Here is a 17,002-nt window from a genome sequence, read left to right as displayed (position 1 = left end):
CAGATAATTATAAGTATGCAATACATTTTTTCATTAAATTAGTAAATTAAATTATTATACAGTAAAAGAGTATGATACAAGTAAATAAGAAGTCTAAATTGTTCTCTAATGCACAACTTCTAAAAATTAGTCTTCCTTTTAAAAGTTGAGCAGGAAAAACTGCAAAGTGGGACTTCTGCTTCCATGGCCAAACATTCTTATTTTCAGAGTAATTCCTTTGATACCCTGAAATGAAAGTATTCTCTTCTGACAGACTACGTAAATCAGGATTAAATTAACATTTTAGTTCCATCAGAACCAAAAAACAGAATAATTACTAAATTCATAAAGAACTGTAAAGATCAAGTCTATATAACAACAAGTTAAATTAATAGTGTATCAGCATTGCAGGACTGAGATAAAGAATGGAGATAAGAATTATTCTGTTTGACTCCAGAGGGGCAGGACCAGGAACAGTGGGTAAAAATGGGCAAGAGGCACATTCAAACTTGAAAGAGAGTAAAATGCCCTCAAAATTGGAGCTATCCAAGAATGAAATGGGCTGCTCTGGGAGAAAGTGAATCATCTCTCATCACAAGCTTTTACACAAACTTTTGGATAACTGCTTGTCAGAGATGCAGCAGCAAAGATTCTTGTTCATGGGACTGAGGTTTCTCCAAACTCTGAGAATCTGTGATTTGGTGAATCTAATCAATTACTGTTTCTAGACTGTTGCTTTGACCCAAATCAAGCATGCTGGCTTTATCCTCTCATGTATAATTAGTTCCCAAGGGAGCAGAAGTATATGACATGTCATTCCACGAAATTCACACGTTCATTTACTATCACTTTTTTTTTTAGAAGCAACAGAGTGAAGGAGCACCAAAAACACCAGGAAAAAATGTTTATTAAGTCATGCACAGGGAGTAGAATTATATTTCTAAAGTGCTTTAGTCTCCAGGAAGAAAGAATACAGTGAAAATATGAATTCTAAGTAATAAAATTATGAGTATGTTTTCTAAAAAGCCACTCATGTCTCTAAGCTCGATTGTGTGTGACCAGGAGAACTTTCAATTGAACAAATGAGCAAATCATTCTGAGTTATCAACTCTTACCTCTGTTACTAAGGGTTTTGCATTTAAAGTCATGTTCATCTTGTAAATCTTCCAGCACCTTTATCTCTTGTTCTATGTCCTACAAATTAGGATATAGCATTTATTTAATCTGGTACTGGAAACACAGTTAACAATGTCATTCCTCTGGCATCCAATGAGGTAGTCAGAAAACATGTCACCCAATTGCTCTTGGTACAGCAATATGCTTTTCTTTTCTTTTTTTTTTGCTTTTTGGAGGGGGAAGGGCAGGGCAATTGGGATGAAGTGACTTGCCCAAGGCCACACGGCTAGTAAGTGTTAAGTGTCTGAAGCTGGGTTTGAACTCAGGTCCTCCTGACTCCAGGGCCAGTGCTCTATTCACTGCACCACCTAGCCGCCCCTAGCAGCAATATGCTTTTCTAATGAAATAATTCTTATTTTCTTAAAAATGCATTGAGCACACAAAATAATATGAAAAGTTAGTAAATAGCTCCTAACCTATTAATATACTTGTATTAATATTATTTTTAAGGAAACTTTCATTTCACAATAAAGACAGCAGATTGAACCTCTAGTATTGTTCTCTGGTTCCATGGACTTCAGTTCTTCTCAACCTTGATTTCCAGAAACTGTTTAGAAGATTGTTTATGTAATAAGGTTTGACTCCATGGGCTTAGCAGAAAAACCAAACATACAAATAACTTCTTCATGCCTTGCAAGATACAACCTATGTAACCCACTGCCAGTCACATTTTGGAGGATCCCGGTATTACAGATTCAGAGCTAGAAAGAACCTCAGAGCTCCTTTTTCAGGTGAGAAAACTAACACCCAAGGAGATTAAGTGATTTGCCCAGTGCCACATAGTAAGTGACTCATATTTGACTACAGGTCTTCAACTCCAAATCTCAGGCTTTTTCCACCACACTGCATTACACAAATGGACATCGTTGGTTCCTGGGCAGATGAACCATGCTTCCTCAGTTGCCATATTATTCCTTAGATGTCTAGGGACTAAAGTCACCCACCAATATCTGGAAGAAGACATGTGTGATACTCTAAAACAAGAAAGAAAAGTTTTTACTATGTGTGCTTGAGCCTATGAGGAGACTGTGATCCTGATTTCTGCCAGCTAGAGGCAATATTTAACTGCTGGCTAAATCACATGGGCCATCCATCCTATGTGGAAAGTTTTCACTTTGAAAAGTCTGCAAAAAGGGGAAAAAACTGAATTTTTGTTGGGCAATCATAAATAAATGACCTATCTCATAAAGGCAAATAAGTGGTTCTGGTGGTGGCTTTAAGCACATTTACAGAAGGTGAAAGGCCAACAGGAAAATCAATTTTACCTCACAACGAGAATTCATCTTTGTCTAGTGCAATGCTGTTTATAAAGAGGCAGCTAGGTGGCCCATTGGACAGAGGGCTAGGTCTGAAGTTAGGAAGACCTGAATTCAAATCCAGCCTCAGACACTTACTAGCTGTGTGATCCTGGGCAAGTTACTTAAGCTCTGTTTGCCATAATCCACTGGAGAAGAAAATGGCAAACCACTCTAGTATTTTTTCCAAGAGAACCCCAAATGGGATCACAAAGAGTGGGACGTGACTTAGCAACAACAAAAAGGTTTGTAAAGTGCTTTCCCTACTAAGGTACTGTGAGCTGAGTAGGGCAAGTACTCCTATTCTATCTGGTTCAAAGAGTTTAAAAGATCACAGATTTATTAAGAGTTAAAGGTGATATTTGTTCACCTAAACAAAAACCACTATTTCAAAGTCTCAATTCAAAGCTCCTGAATTTGAATTAAAAACAATTAAAGCCTTTTTCGTCCTACATAATGAATGGTATAGTGGAAAGAACCATCCTCTGCATAAGGGAGACCCAAGTTCTAATTCTACCTTTGGAATATATTGGCTCTGTCCCACTTTGCCCAACCCCAGATAAATCACTTAGGTAACTCTATGAGACTATAAATTTTGAAGGAGTTGCCAAAATATTTTTGTAGGGGATGTTCCATCAATCAATGAAGTCAAAGCTCTGAACCCACCCTCTTCCCTCACCAAAAAACAAAAGTAAAGTAAGACAATGTTAATAGAGAGCAGACGCATATTCACTCTATACTCACCATAACTCTCTCCTTCACATTTTTGACTTTCAGATCAATCTCCTTATGTTTGCCTGGAATTACAGCATTCTGAATATTCCCTGTATGAGCCTGTCATAAAAAAAAGCAAAGTCAACAGAATTTTCCCGGATGGTTACTGCTATTTACATCCTATGTTTCGGTCAGAGACATGTGTCACAAATCACATCTACGCTCTAAACCATATGCAAACCTTCTCATAGGCATAATATCAATAAGAAAGAGCCTTTACCATCTCTTATAGAAATCCAAATGAAAGACAAACTATGACTCTAGACCAAACTTCATTCTAAACCCTAGAAAAATCAAAAGGTGCACAAATACAACCATGAACTTTTACTTTATTAAGCTCTGCATACTGAAATGTATTCATGTATACATAGGACTTTCATTCATTGATCCCACCACAAATTCATTAATAAATATAAATTCAGAGGCTATCCTCCTGACTTCTGAGAGCATGGGACTTAATAATGATAGCATCCATTTGTACATATTATTCCACATGTATTGATGTCATTTTTTTCAGCCTGTGAGTATCTAGATAGAAGGAATGATTCCCAAAGGAGGAAGGCCAAAAGGGTGAAGGGCCAAAGGACTATGCCATCATAGTATATATGTATAGATTGAAGAAATTGAAGTTATTTAGCCTGGAGAAGAAAAAAAACTTAATTGGAAATACATAGCCATCTTTAATTATTTGAAGGAATATCTTATGGAAGAGAAATTAGATGTAGTCTGCTTGATTCCAGAAAATACCTGTGAGTAACAAAGACAGATTCTGACTTGATATAAGAAAAATCATACTAAGTTAGATTTGTCCAAAAGTGTAATGTGCTGTTTAGGGAAGTAAGTGGGATCACCCTTACTTGAGGTCTCTAAGCTGATATTGGATGATCACTTGTTAAGCATTAAGATTATGGTTCAAATTTCATTGCCCTTGGAGGCCTTTCCCAACTCTGAGACTTGGTAGGATTAATCCCAATTACCTATTTGGTGTAGTGCACTAATCTGTACAAGCAGAATTGACTAAATGCTTTTGATGATTATTTTTCATTTCACTGATCAGAGTTCTACCAAAAAGATTTTCTTTAAAATGTTGATATCAGGGCGGCTAGGTGGCGCAGTGAATAGAGCACTGGCCCTGGAGTCAGGAGGACGTGAGTTCAAATCCGGCCTCAGACACTTAACACAAAAACTAGCCGTATGGCCTTGGGCAAGTCACTTCACCCCAACTGCTCTCCAAAAAAGCAACAAAAACAAACAAGTAAAATGTTGATATCATATAAATTGTTCTGTTTCTGCCGCTCAATTCTACATCAGTTCAATGAGCCTTCCCATGTTTCTCTTAAATCACCCCTTTCATAATTTCTTATGGCTCAATAATATTCTACTACATCCACATATATAACTTGTTTAGCTGTACCCTATTTGGTGAGCATCTACCCTCAGTTTCTAGTTCTTTGCTACAAGAAAAAAGAGCTGCTATAAATAACTTTGTACATATGGATCCTTTTCCTCATTCTTTAATCTCTTTGGAGTATAGCCCCAGTAGTGGAGGAAAATACAGGAAAATATGAGAACCATAGGAAGAGAATATGAGAGAACATTTGGGTAATGATTAGTTAAGGCAGCAGAAGTAACACTGTCATCAGAACATACAGAAAGAAACAGGAAAGAGGTTATAGATAAGAAATTTGAGGAATGTTTTACAGGTATGGCTTAAAGGAATGACATAGTGATGGGGGGGTTCAATTTGTTGGAACATTTGTTGGAGCTCTCTCTAGAAGAAGCAGCTATTTATTTCCTAGCCAGTCAAATACCATGGGAACCTCCTATTCTGGTTTTAATTCTTACCAATAAGGAGGAAGTAATTGCTGAGGTGGAAATGTTGAGAACTTTGGAAGGAAGTGACCACTTCTTACCATCTATGACACTGAAGAAGAAAGCCTGGAAGACGCTGACATGCACTCTTAGACATTTAGAGAACTCAATGGGTTTGAAGAAAACACAGAAAGGATCTGATGGTCTAAAATTTTACCAAGGAAGTTGGCATAGGAAGGATGAGCAATTCTTTTTTTTTTTTTGCCTTTTGGAGGGCAAATGGGGTCAAGTAACTTGCCCAAGGTTACACGACGTGTGTGTGTGTGTGTGTGTGTGTGTGTGTGTGTGTGTGTTAAGTGTCTGAGGCTACAACCGAACTCAGGTACTCCTGACTCTGGGGCTGGAGCTCTACTCACTGCGTCACCTAGCCACCCCATGGATGAGCAACTCTTAATAACAATATTCTTAAAATACAAATATGAATAATTCAAATGAGGAGAAAAAAAGAGAATGAGCTAAAGAGACTTATTTGGCTGCACAAGAAACTCACCAATCAACTTGAATTTTAAAAGTGTATTATAGGGGCGGCTAGGTGGTACAGTGAGTAGTAGAGAACTGGCCCTGGAGTCAGGAGGACCTGAGTTCAAATCTGACCGCAGACACTTAACACAAAACTAGCCGTGTGACCTTGGACAAGTCACTTAACCCCAAATGCCCTGCCTTCCCCCCTCCAAAAAAAGAACAAGAAAAAAGGGCATGTACAGAAGACAGAAGCAAGGGCAGGTAAAAGAGAATAAATACCAAAGTGTGGCGCAGCCCTGTAGGAACATTGTCAGGGACACAAAAGTACAGAATAAGTTGAGGCTAGTGAGGAAAGCTAAGAGTAACAAAAAATTTAGATTTTTGTCTATACTGAGAAAGAGAAGGTTCAAAAACAGGCTAGAATTGCTAGGACAATAGTAATTAGTGATGCAGGGAAAGCAGAGGTGCTCAGTTTTTATTTTGAGTTTGACTTCTATGACAGGAAAATGATTTTTGAAATGGAAAAGACTGAACAAAACTGGTTAATTAGAAACAGAAATCCAAGATGAGTAAGAGAAAATAAGAACCCAACTCACTACAGTTGGTGACTTCATGTCACTAGGCCTAATTGATACAGATGTCTACTCCATCTTAGGGTACTGAAAGACCTAACAGATGTGACTTCAGAGACACCATCAATTATCTCTGAAAGTCTGTGGAGAAAGAGAAAGGATTAGAGAAGGATGAAAGTTGTCCTGATCTTCGAAGAAACAGAATGTAATCTTCATATTATAGACCAAAGAGCTCAACTCCAATTTTTGGCAAAATTCTAGAAGTGAACATCTATGGGGGAAAAAAGGAGTGTGTCCCAGGAGCCAGCAGGGCTTCATCAAGAACAATTAATTCCAGAAAAAGCTTATTTATTCATTAGGCAAGTTATTAGGCATTTGGACCAAAGAAATGTTATAGAAATAGTCTGCCTACAACTTTTACAGCTCCATTCGCTACAGACATTTTTTTTAGGCAATTCTTCGCACATGTTCTAGTAGGATGAAAAGTACCTGTTCGAATTGCTGGGCAGCAGCCAGGATTTTGCATTCTTCCTTCAGACAATTAGAGATGATCATAGACATCTGTATTGGATCTTCCTGAAAATTATCCTAGGTGCATGGCATGAAAAGCAAAATGAAAAATTAAAATCAATTATCAGTGAAATTGGGAAAACATTTCCTGTTCCTGAGGTGCACTTGTATTCATTTATCATCATTTATATTAGCTAGAAATTAGTCATTTCTATCAGTTCCTTCTCATTAATTATATCAGAACATTTCATTATCTTTCCTTATTAGTAACATATTCCCCTTGACAAAAAATACTCAAAATATTTTCATATGTTATTTACCATTTGGTTGCAGGACTAAATGATTTCTATACCTCACATACCTAAATAGTCCATGTTTCTATAACACCTTTTGTTCCTGAAACCTAGTTTTTCTAATCCATTTATGTAAATTTGTACAGTATTTCATAAGATTATCATTGATTTAGAGCATGAAGAGGTCTTAGAGTTCACCTATTCCAACCCCTAAGTTTTCTAAATCAGGAAACTGAGGCCAAGATAGATGAAGTGACTTACCTAAAAGCAAATGGGTTTGAACTAAGATTTGAACCCAAAAGTCCCTTTACTCCAAATCCAACATTATTTTCATTGCACTATAATGTGTTTCTCTAAGAGGTGTTGATATAAAATACATGGTTTGTATTATGTGTGAAGCTAAAGTTTTTATGAAATAAACTGATCACTTCACTTTAATCATACTGTAAGTTTCAAATTTCTGTATAATGAATTTTAAATGGGAGCTATAGGTAAGTCAAAATTACATAATCTTTGTGAACTTCCAGGTGACATGGCAACATATCCATCAAAGATTAAAACATACCTGAAGATTACGTTTGCTTTTCCTTATATTGTGTTGCAGCAAAAAATTGTTCTGCTGAGAAAAGCGGCTATAGTGCTCATCCAACTGAGAGAGAAGTTCATGAAAACATACTGTGGCAAAGGAGACATCAATGGCAGCATAATCCCTGGGAGATTCAAAAAAGACATTTATTAATTCCAGATAATATTAAAGTGGCTTATATGAAAGTCTGCCTGCATGATACATTGGAAAGGGTGGTGGATTTAGAGTCAGAGGACCTGGACTCAAATTCCAACTCTGTGACTTCTTCTCTGGGTCTTGATCCAGTCCAGAGGTGGGAAACCTGTGACCTTGTGGCCACATGTGACCCTCTAGGCCCTCAAGTGTGGCTCTTTGACAGAATCCAAACTTCACAGAACAATAAGTAACCCTTTCACTTCTGAATAGCTATAAATGTTAGGAAGTTTTCCTTCACATCAAGTCTAAATTTGCTTCTTCCAACTTTCATCAGTTGATCTCAGTTCTGCTACTGGAACCAAATAGAACAGTTCCTCTTCCATGTGACAATCCTTCAACACAGCTATCATGTCTTCCTAAGGCTCATCTCTAGTGAAACACTTTGAGTTCTTTCAACTAATCATTATATGACATAGACTTGAGGTCCTTCACCATCCTCATTGCCTTTCTCTGTGTACTCTCCAATGAATCAATATTATCCCTAAACTATAGTACCCATAAGTAAACACACTACTCTAGATGTGGTCTGACTATGGAAGAGTACAGGGAGATATGCTTTTCTTAATGAAGCCTAAGATCACTAAGCCCAAGAGTAACTTCTAGTCTGCCATGTCACACTGTTTTTTTCTTTGTTTTTAAGATGCTTTGAATTTTATTTTTTTAATATTTATTAATTTTCTGTTTTCAACATTCACTTCCATAAGTTTTACATTTTCTCCCCCTCCCTCCCCTCTCCCTCTCCAAGACAGCATGTAATCCAATATGGGCTCTACACACACATTCCTATTAAAGCCATTTTCACATTAGTCATGTCACATAGAAGAATTATAAAGAATGGGAGAAACCATGAGAAAGAAAACAAAATAGAAGAGAAAATTGTCTACTTTGTTTTGCGTTCTGACTCCATAGTTCTTTCTCAGGATGTGAGTGGCATTTTCTATCATGAGACCTTTGGAAAAGTTTTAGGTCCTTGCATTGTTGAGAAGGGTTAAGTCTTTCAAAATCAGTCCTCACATATTGTGGCTGTTACTGTGTACAATATTCTCCTGGTTCTGCTCCCGTCAGTCAGCATTAGTTCATCTAAGTCTTTCCAAGTTTTCCTGAAGTCTGCCTGCTCATCAATTCTTATAGCACAATAGTATTCCATTACATTCACATACCATAACTTGTTCAGTCATTCCCCAATTGATGGGAATCCCCTCAATTTCCAGTTATTGGTCACTACAAAAAGAGTTATCATAAATATTTTTGTACACGTGGATCCTTTTCCCATTTTTGTGATCTCTTTGGGATACAGCCCTAGAACCAAGATTGCTGGGCCAAAGGGTATACACATTTTTATAGCCCTTTGGGCATAGTTCCAAATTTCTCTCCAAAATGGTTGGATCAGCTCACAGTTCCATCAACAATGAATTAGTGGTCCAGCTTTCCCACATCTTCTCCAACATTTATCATTTTCCTGTTTTGTCACATTGGTCAATCTGATGGGTGTGATGTGGTACCTCAGAGTTGTTTTGATTTGCATCTCTCTAATCAATAGTGATTTAGAGCATTTTTTCATAGCTTTAATTTAAAGACAGCTTTAATTTCTTCCTCTGAAAAATGCCTGTTCGTACCTTTTGACCATTTATCAATTGGGGAATGACTTGTATTCATGTAAATTTGACTCAGTTCTCTATATATTTTAGAAATGAGGCCTTTATCAGAAACACTAGTTGTAAAAATTCTTTTCCAGTTTTCTGTTTCCCTCCTAATCTTGATTGCATTGGCTTTGTTTGTGCAAAAACCTTTCAATTTAATGTAATCAAAATTACCCATTTTCCATTTCATAATGTTCTCTATATCTTGTTTAGTCATAAATTCCTCTGTTCTCCATAAATCTGCGGATAAACTATTCCTTGATCCCCTAATTTGTTTATAGTAGCAGCCTTTATACCTAGATCATGTGCCCATTTGGACTTTATTCTGGCATACAGTGTCAGATATTGGTCTATACCCAGTTTCTGCCACACTATTTTCCAGTTTTCCCAGCAGTTTTTGTCAAACAGTGAGTTCTTATCACAGAAACTGGGGTTTTTGGGTTAATCAAACAGTAGATTGCTAATAATCATTGACTACTGTGTCTTATTTACCTAACCTATTCCACTGATCTACCCCTCTATTTCTTAGCCAGTACCAAGTGGTTTTGATGATGGCTGCTTCATAATACAATTTAATATCTGGTATGGCTAGGCCACCTTCCCTAGCATTTCTTTTCATTAATTCCCTTGATATTCTGGACTTTTTGTTCTTCCAGATGAATTTTTATATTATTTTTTCTAGCTTTATAAATAATTTTTGGTAGTCTGATTGGTATGGCACTGAATAAGTAAATAAATTTAGGTAGAACTGTCATTTTTATTATATTAGCCTGGCTTACCCATGAGCAACTGATGTTTTTCCAATTATTTAAATATGACTTTGTGTGAAAAGTATTTTGTAATTGTGATCATATAGTCCCTGGGTTTGTTCTGGCAGGTTGACTCCCAAATATTTTATAATGTCTACAGTAACTTCAAATGGAACTTCTCTTTCTAACTCTTGCTGTTGGGCTTTGTTAGTAATATACAGAAATGCAGACGATTTATGTGGATTTATTTTGTATTCTGCAACTCTGCTAAAGTTGTTTATTATTTCAAGTAGTTTTTTCTTGATTTTCTAGGATTCTCTAAGTATATCATCATACTGTCTACAAAGAGTGACAACTTAGTTTCTTCTTTCCCTATCTAATTCCTTCAAATTCTTTTTCTTCTCATTGCTAAAGCTAACATTTCTAGTAAAATATTGAATAACAGTGGTGATAATGGACATCCTTGTTTTACCCCGGATCTTACTGAAAATGCATCTAACTTATCCCTATTACATATATGTATTGCTTGCTCCTGTCACACTGTTGACCAATGTTGAGTTCACAGTTCAACAAAGCCCTCAAATCTTTTTTCAGATGAACTGCTGTCTTTCCATGTCTCCACCATCTTGTACTTGTGAAGTTAATTCTTGAACCCAATTGCATGACTTTACATTTATCCCTACTGAATTTTATCTTATTAGATTTAGCCCAATTCTCAACTCTTTTGGGGATATTAACTCTGTCACCTTCCTGCTTTGTGTCATGTGAAAATTTGATGGGTATGCCATCTATGCCTTTATTCAAGTTGGCTGGACTTAGCATAAAGCATTATAAAATGCAAGGTATTGTTAGTGGTAGAATTTTATTTTTCACCTCAATACCTTTGTTCCTGCTTTTCTCTCTGTGTGGATGTCCTTCTAAGTCTAGCTATATCTATACAATTCCTGCCCATCCTTCAAAGTACAATATCTGTGGCTATCTCCTTGATTGTTCAACTGTAAATGATCTCTTCCCCACAATGAATGGCCTTTATATCTCTTCTATTACATTTTTCACATCCTATCTTTAAGGATGATTATTTACATGCCTGCCCCATAAGAGGTTTGAGACCTGGGATTGAACCATTTTTCACTGTATCCTTCACAGTACATTCAATGTGCTCAACCAATATCCTTTGAAGGAAAGAATGAATCAACTCATAAGTGATCCATTTAAGGGATATAGTGTGTTGTGATATAAAGAGCACTAGATGCAAAATTAGAGGTCTCCTTCCTCCCAGAACCACTTAACCCTGAACAAATTATTTCACCTCTGAACCTTGGTTTCCTCATCTATAAAAAAAAAAATCTGTAAAATCTATAATAATCTTATACTGCTTTCCTCAGAGGGTTGTTATGAAGGAAGAGTTTCATATGTCTTAAAACACTTATGAACATGTTAATATTTCCTTTGTCAACACAATTTTAACTAAATCAATGAATCATTATCACACCCACAATTTGCAGGCAGAAATTTTTTTCCTATTTACAAAGGGTTTGCTTACCAGTCTTGCTTTTCCAACCAAGGTGCCAAATATTGTCTAATTTCCATAGGAAAACTGTCATCATAAAGTTGATGCACTTGCTCTAGGAATTTGGAGTCAAGTCTTTGTAGGTCACTCCACTGAGACATCCTATAGTATACAAGAAATATACAATGAATTAAAGGCCCTAGTATTCCACAGACAAAGAAAGAAAGCTGGGTATTAAGAACAATAGCTAAAGGTAAATATGGAGAATTTAGGGAAACATGAGAAGACTTCTATGAACTGATACAGATTTTTTTGCTTTTTTTGGAGGCAAGGAAATTGAAGTTAAGTGACTTGCCCAAGGTCACACAGCTGGTAAGTGTTAAGTGTCTGAGGACACATTTGAACTCAGGTCCTCCTGACTCCAGGGCCAGTGCTCTGTTCACTGCACTACCTAGCTGCCCCCTTTGTTATGCCTTTTAGTCAATTGTGTGATTGCTCTCAAATATCATTTTTAGAAGCCTGCTCATTGAATTATTATACACTTGAGGATGATCTGAATGCACATGTACCATATCTTCATAAAAATGGTACAAGCATAAGAAAGTAGGAATATGTATTAGTAGTTATTATTGCTCTTCTGGTTGCCTTTTGGAGGGATAATAAGGCGAGGGATTTTTTCCTTAGCCTTTGTAATATTCCCCACTTTCAGTTTCCCTGAGAATCAGTCTCTCACTGCTTTTTTTTTTTTTGGAGGGCAGTTGGGGTTAAGTAACTTGCCCAAGGTTACATGGCTAGTTTTTAGTGTGACTAGTAAGTGTCTGAGGCCAGAACCTAACTCGGGTCCTCCCGACTCCAGGGCCAGCACTTTACTTACTGCGCCACCTAGCCTCCCCCCTCTCACTGCTTTTAACTCCAATATATTCTTTCTATGTTTACTAGGTCAAGTTGAATTACTCTTCCCATCCTAAATTTTTTTCAGGATCGTTGCTCCTTCCCTGGGTAGTACATTGGGAACTATGGCTTTACAATCCAAATGTAGTAGTTATGCTGTAACAGTAGAAGGAATTTTCTATAAACATTTTTATGGAATTTTTCTATTTTTCAGCTATATGTTTTCCAACCTTCCAGCTTAATCTTTTAATTTCTTTAGGGTGATTATGCTTAGTTGGGTCTTTCACCAAACTTTCTTTCAACTTTTTCTTCCCTTCATGGCTTCTCAATGTTTTATGCAATGATATTGCTCATAATCTTCTACCATACTTTCCTCAAGTAAACTCTTGCAAATAAATGTATGCTTTAAATGGTTGGTGCCCTTTTCTGCCATATCTCTTCATTTGAAAAAAATCAAAGGTTGATTGGCAGAGACACTTTCTATGATATGGATTTACACTGATTATATTTCTCTAAGAAATAATAACAGCCTACATAAATGTTGGCTTTTTTATCCATTTCCCATTTTTATCTTAATATCTTATTTAAATAGGTCATACTGGAACTACCTTAATCCCACATCTAATTTTAATTCTTCTAGTTTGATACTGATTTTGATCTTTGTTCTAACAAGTCTGACTACAGACTGAGAAATGATTACTATGACAGCAGTCATTTTCTGTTGTTAAACTATAATCCATTTCATTTTTTATGTTGTTACTTGGCATTCATCATGTTCATTGCCTGTTCCCATGTAGCATTCATTATATAAAAGAAGGTGGTTTCAATATTTCCTACAAGATTCTGATTGTTTGATTTTTTACTCCTAAACTATGCTTTCTACCATATTTTCTCTATCATCCTAGACATAGGTATTGAAGTAACTGAGGTTTAAAGTATAAGTTGATTTAATTGGAGGGAAAGGGGTTTTATTAAGCTCTTCACAGAATTTCTTTACTCTGTAACAGATGATGGATCATAAGCTTCAGTTATTCTCCTGCTTATCATGCTATTCATGAACACTGCAAAACCAACCAACCAACCAAAAAACCCAACCAAACAGCTAAACACGAATTCGTGAAATGATGTTTCTTGTTAACATTTGATGCATGATAAAACCAACTCTATGGGCTGCATCGGTTGTTCTCCAAGGATACTCTGTGGACAAACCTCTCATGGAGATGCAATGTTATCTTCTGGCTTCATTTACAGTAAGAATATAAAAACTGCTATGATTTAGTTGCTCTAGAAGCATGTTCACTTACTGGTTCCTAGAAAAGGATATTATATTGACAGCACGTACAATGAAGTGAATTTCCATAAACAATCTAAAAACTGCTTAAGTCTTAGCCTCTTCTGCCTTCTACTCTGCCATCATCAAAGTAGCACTCAGTATGGTAAAAATTAGAAATAAAAGGGCTGAAATGAGTCATTAAGCCTGGTTCCTAGTCCCATTTCTATCCTTGCTTGATTTTAGGAAAATCACTTCATTCCTATAGGCTTTAGTTTCTTTAAATCAAACATGAAAATATTCAACGTTCTTTCCAATGCAAACTATGATTGTAAACGCATATGTGAACACATGAACACACACACACAATAATGAAGACAAAATAATTTTTCTAGCAAATTACAATAGCAATTGCTCACTTGCAGCATATCAAATGCTATAAATTAACCGAAGCATAATTTGCTACCCAGATACATCTGGGCAAACCTTGAGAGATAATCCAACATTCAACTGAATTTTTAAGTGTTACTTTTTATAGACCACTATGATAGATGCTTGGGGTGATACAAAGTTTAGATAATAAATGGTCCCTGATTTCATGGGGCTTACACACCCAATGGAGTTTATATTACCAACACAACTACAAAACAAATACAGTATCCAAGATTTTTTAAAAGCACAGATAAAGTATTATTTACAATCTGTAATAAATAAGATCATTAATGACTTAGGGACACAGAAAGCAATGCTCCAAAGGAGGTAGCATCTGAGTTAGGCTGTAAAAGGAAGATAAAGATAAGTTGAATGAGGGAAAATATTGCACATAGAGGAAATTCTGTTATTGGAAAGGTATAAGGAGTGCTTGGGGAACACTGGTTAAGTTGAGGGAAAAGGGAACATGTAGGAATATAAGAAAAGACTGGAAACAGGGGGGCATCAAATTGTGAAGGGCCTTGAATATCATGCTAAAGAAAATGAAATATACAACTAAATGATAGGGAACAAATAAAGATTTTTGGATAGAAGAATTATGACTCCATCTATGTTGAGGACAATTAGTCTGGTAGCAGGGTGGAGAGATCATGCAGAGATAGAATTAAGGGGATTTAGCAACTTAATGGGTATGTGAAGTGACCAAAAGGGAAGAGTCAAAGATAACACTAAAGTTTCAAACTTAGGAAAACTGAATGAGAGTGCTGATAGAAATGGGTCTATTCAGTTCCTTTCAAGTATAAAATGAAAAAAAAAAAAAGAACCTTGGATGAAATGATTTCTAAGGGCCCTTCTAAGCTCTAAAATTCTAGGACTATTTGCTTAAAGTAGGACAATCAGGTCGTATATTATGTACCGCACTCCCTAGATAGTTTAAAATTTAGGGGTTCTTAACCCCAGGTCCATCAATTTGTGTGTTATTTTTATGGGGATAACTGTCTTTCAGTATAATTTATTTCATTTGTATTCTATTTATTTGTATTTATATCTATGTATTTTATTTATGCATTTAAAATTTATTCTGGGAAGGGGTGCATAAGCAAAAAAAAAAAAAAAGTCCATGAAACAAAGGTTAAGAACCCCTGCCTCAAATACTTTGCTGAAGGTGTCAGAGTTTTAACATAACGGGGTTAGAAGCCAGCTCCTCCAAATTTCCACTGCACTATTTTCCATTAAGGAGAAATTCAATTGTTGCCTTCCCTAAGACATTCTCCCCTTTGCTAGTGGGTTTTCCCCACTTTTCTCACTCCTCAGATGTTTTATGTGTTCTGTTAGTCCTAGGTAGCTAATTACCTAGACATCACAAAACCTCAAAGCTGGAAATGACCTTTGACACGGCCTGGTACAATCCTCTTTTTATAGATGAGGAAGTTTAAGCTGAGTTGGAGGAAAGTAACTTGTCTTCATTTGGGATATGAACATGGCTCTTCCGTCTCTCTGGATAAAGGATGGAGTTGAGAGAATCCCTCCTTCCCAAGTGTCCTGACCCCCGCCCCCCGACTGCTTTAAGGAGTTTCCTGCAAACACAGATTTATCCCGGGTTCCCCATGCAAAGAAAAGACACGTCTTTCCCACCCGCTCCAGAATCGTCTAGTTCAAGTTCCTCCCAAGTACCCACCTTCTGAGGAGCCGAGAGACGGGGGTGGCACAGAGCAGGCTGGACGTCTGCTGTCACTCCCTTGATCAGAGTTGATACTATAAAGCTTTCCTGGGGCTGTCAGGGACCGTTTGGTTAGCAGGTTCAACCCTTTCCTGGGTTCGGTCTGCAGCAGAGCGAAAATAACTGGACCGAGAAAAAGCAAAGAGGGAAGAAGAACCCGTTCGAGTTTCACTTTCCGCTCGCTGACCAATCACGGAGCAAGCTCATTCTCGTCAGGCCAATCAAAAGAGGCTGTTCCTTCCTTAGACCCAACTCCCCTCCGCAATCTAACTGTCTATCTAATTCCTGTTCCCCTTCCTCGCTCAGATGTGGGCGTGGGCTTCAATGTGCCATCTGTCTTCCGGGTTTCCTTTTGCTATTCTTAAAGCAAACCTGTGGTGTAATCTCGGACATATCTAACAAGTTTCGTTTGTAGTTGAAAACGAAACTCCAAAAGTTATATTTCAGTGGTGAGCAGCAAAAAGACGCGCCAAATCAGCTGTGTTAGTAAGCTAAATCCATGCCAGCAGGGTTACTATATCCCCAGAACATAGCGTGACACCTTTTACACAGTATTAGCTGCTTGACAGATATTTTTTGAACTCTGATTCTGTCTCTAGTAACAACCTCCAAAGAGCAGCATCCGTCACAACTGCCATGCCAGAAGAAATACAACCCACCTTTCGAGGGTGTTGCATGCAAGGTAGTGTGGGGAGCAAGGACCATAATCTTCAGTAATAGTAATAGCTCACATTAGATAGTACTTTTTAACAGAGTAAAATAATTCTTTCTATACATTACACATTGCTAAGTATGATATTTTCTTTACTTCATCTTGTTTGATCCTCACAACATCCCTGAAAGGTATATGTTCTTATTAACACATATTTTATAAATGGAAGGAAACTGAGGTTCAAGAGATGTCAAGTCACAGAGCTACAACATGTCTAAGGCAGAATGTGAACCTACTTCTTCCTGACTGTAAGTCCATAACCATGGCCTTAAACTAAACCCACAGAGACTGCAGAGTCCCCACTGATAGAAGTGGGGGCAGTGGGCACAAAATGGTAGTGACATTAGATCAATGCTCTTGCAAT

The 17,002-nt window shown here is 37.0% G+C and overlaps 1 protein-coding gene across 2 annotated transcripts in view; it reads right to left on the bottom strand.

Moving 5' to 3' along the window:
- STAT1 (signal transducer and activator of transcription 1) overlaps nt 1–16,119 on the bottom strand; it is a 59,405-nt gene extending 43,286 nt beyond the window's left edge. For both annotated transcript variants that reach the window (XM_069070184.1, XM_069070185.1), the window contains exons 1-6: nt 15,885–16,119; nt 11,647–11,775; nt 7,499–7,643; nt 6,620–6,718; nt 3,195–3,284; nt 1,095–1,173 (exon numbers count right to left, since the gene is read on the bottom strand). In XM_069070184.1, the coding sequence (XP_068926285.1) occupies nt 1,095–1,173; nt 3,195–3,284; nt 6,620–6,718; nt 7,499–7,643; nt 11,647–11,774 (541 nt within the window). In that variant the 5' untranslated portion in view covers nt 11,775; nt 15,885–16,119. The remainder of the gene's footprint in view (nt 1–1,094; nt 1,174–3,194; nt 3,285–6,619; nt 6,719–7,498; nt 7,644–11,646; nt 11,776–15,884) is intronic.
- Nucleotides 16,120–17,002: the final 883 nt, after the last annotated feature.

This window comes from Petaurus breviceps, unplaced genomic scaffold (assembly GCF_028583685.1).
Source record: "Petaurus breviceps papuanus isolate PSGF00001 unplaced genomic scaffold, PetGlider_PUasm1.0 90804, whole genome shotgun sequence".
Taxonomy (NCBI): domain Eukaryota; kingdom Metazoa; phylum Chordata; class Mammalia; order Diprotodontia; family Petauridae; genus Petaurus; species Petaurus breviceps.
Note: the sequence above shows the minus strand (reverse complement) of the source record. Positions and strands in the feature narration are given on the sequence as shown.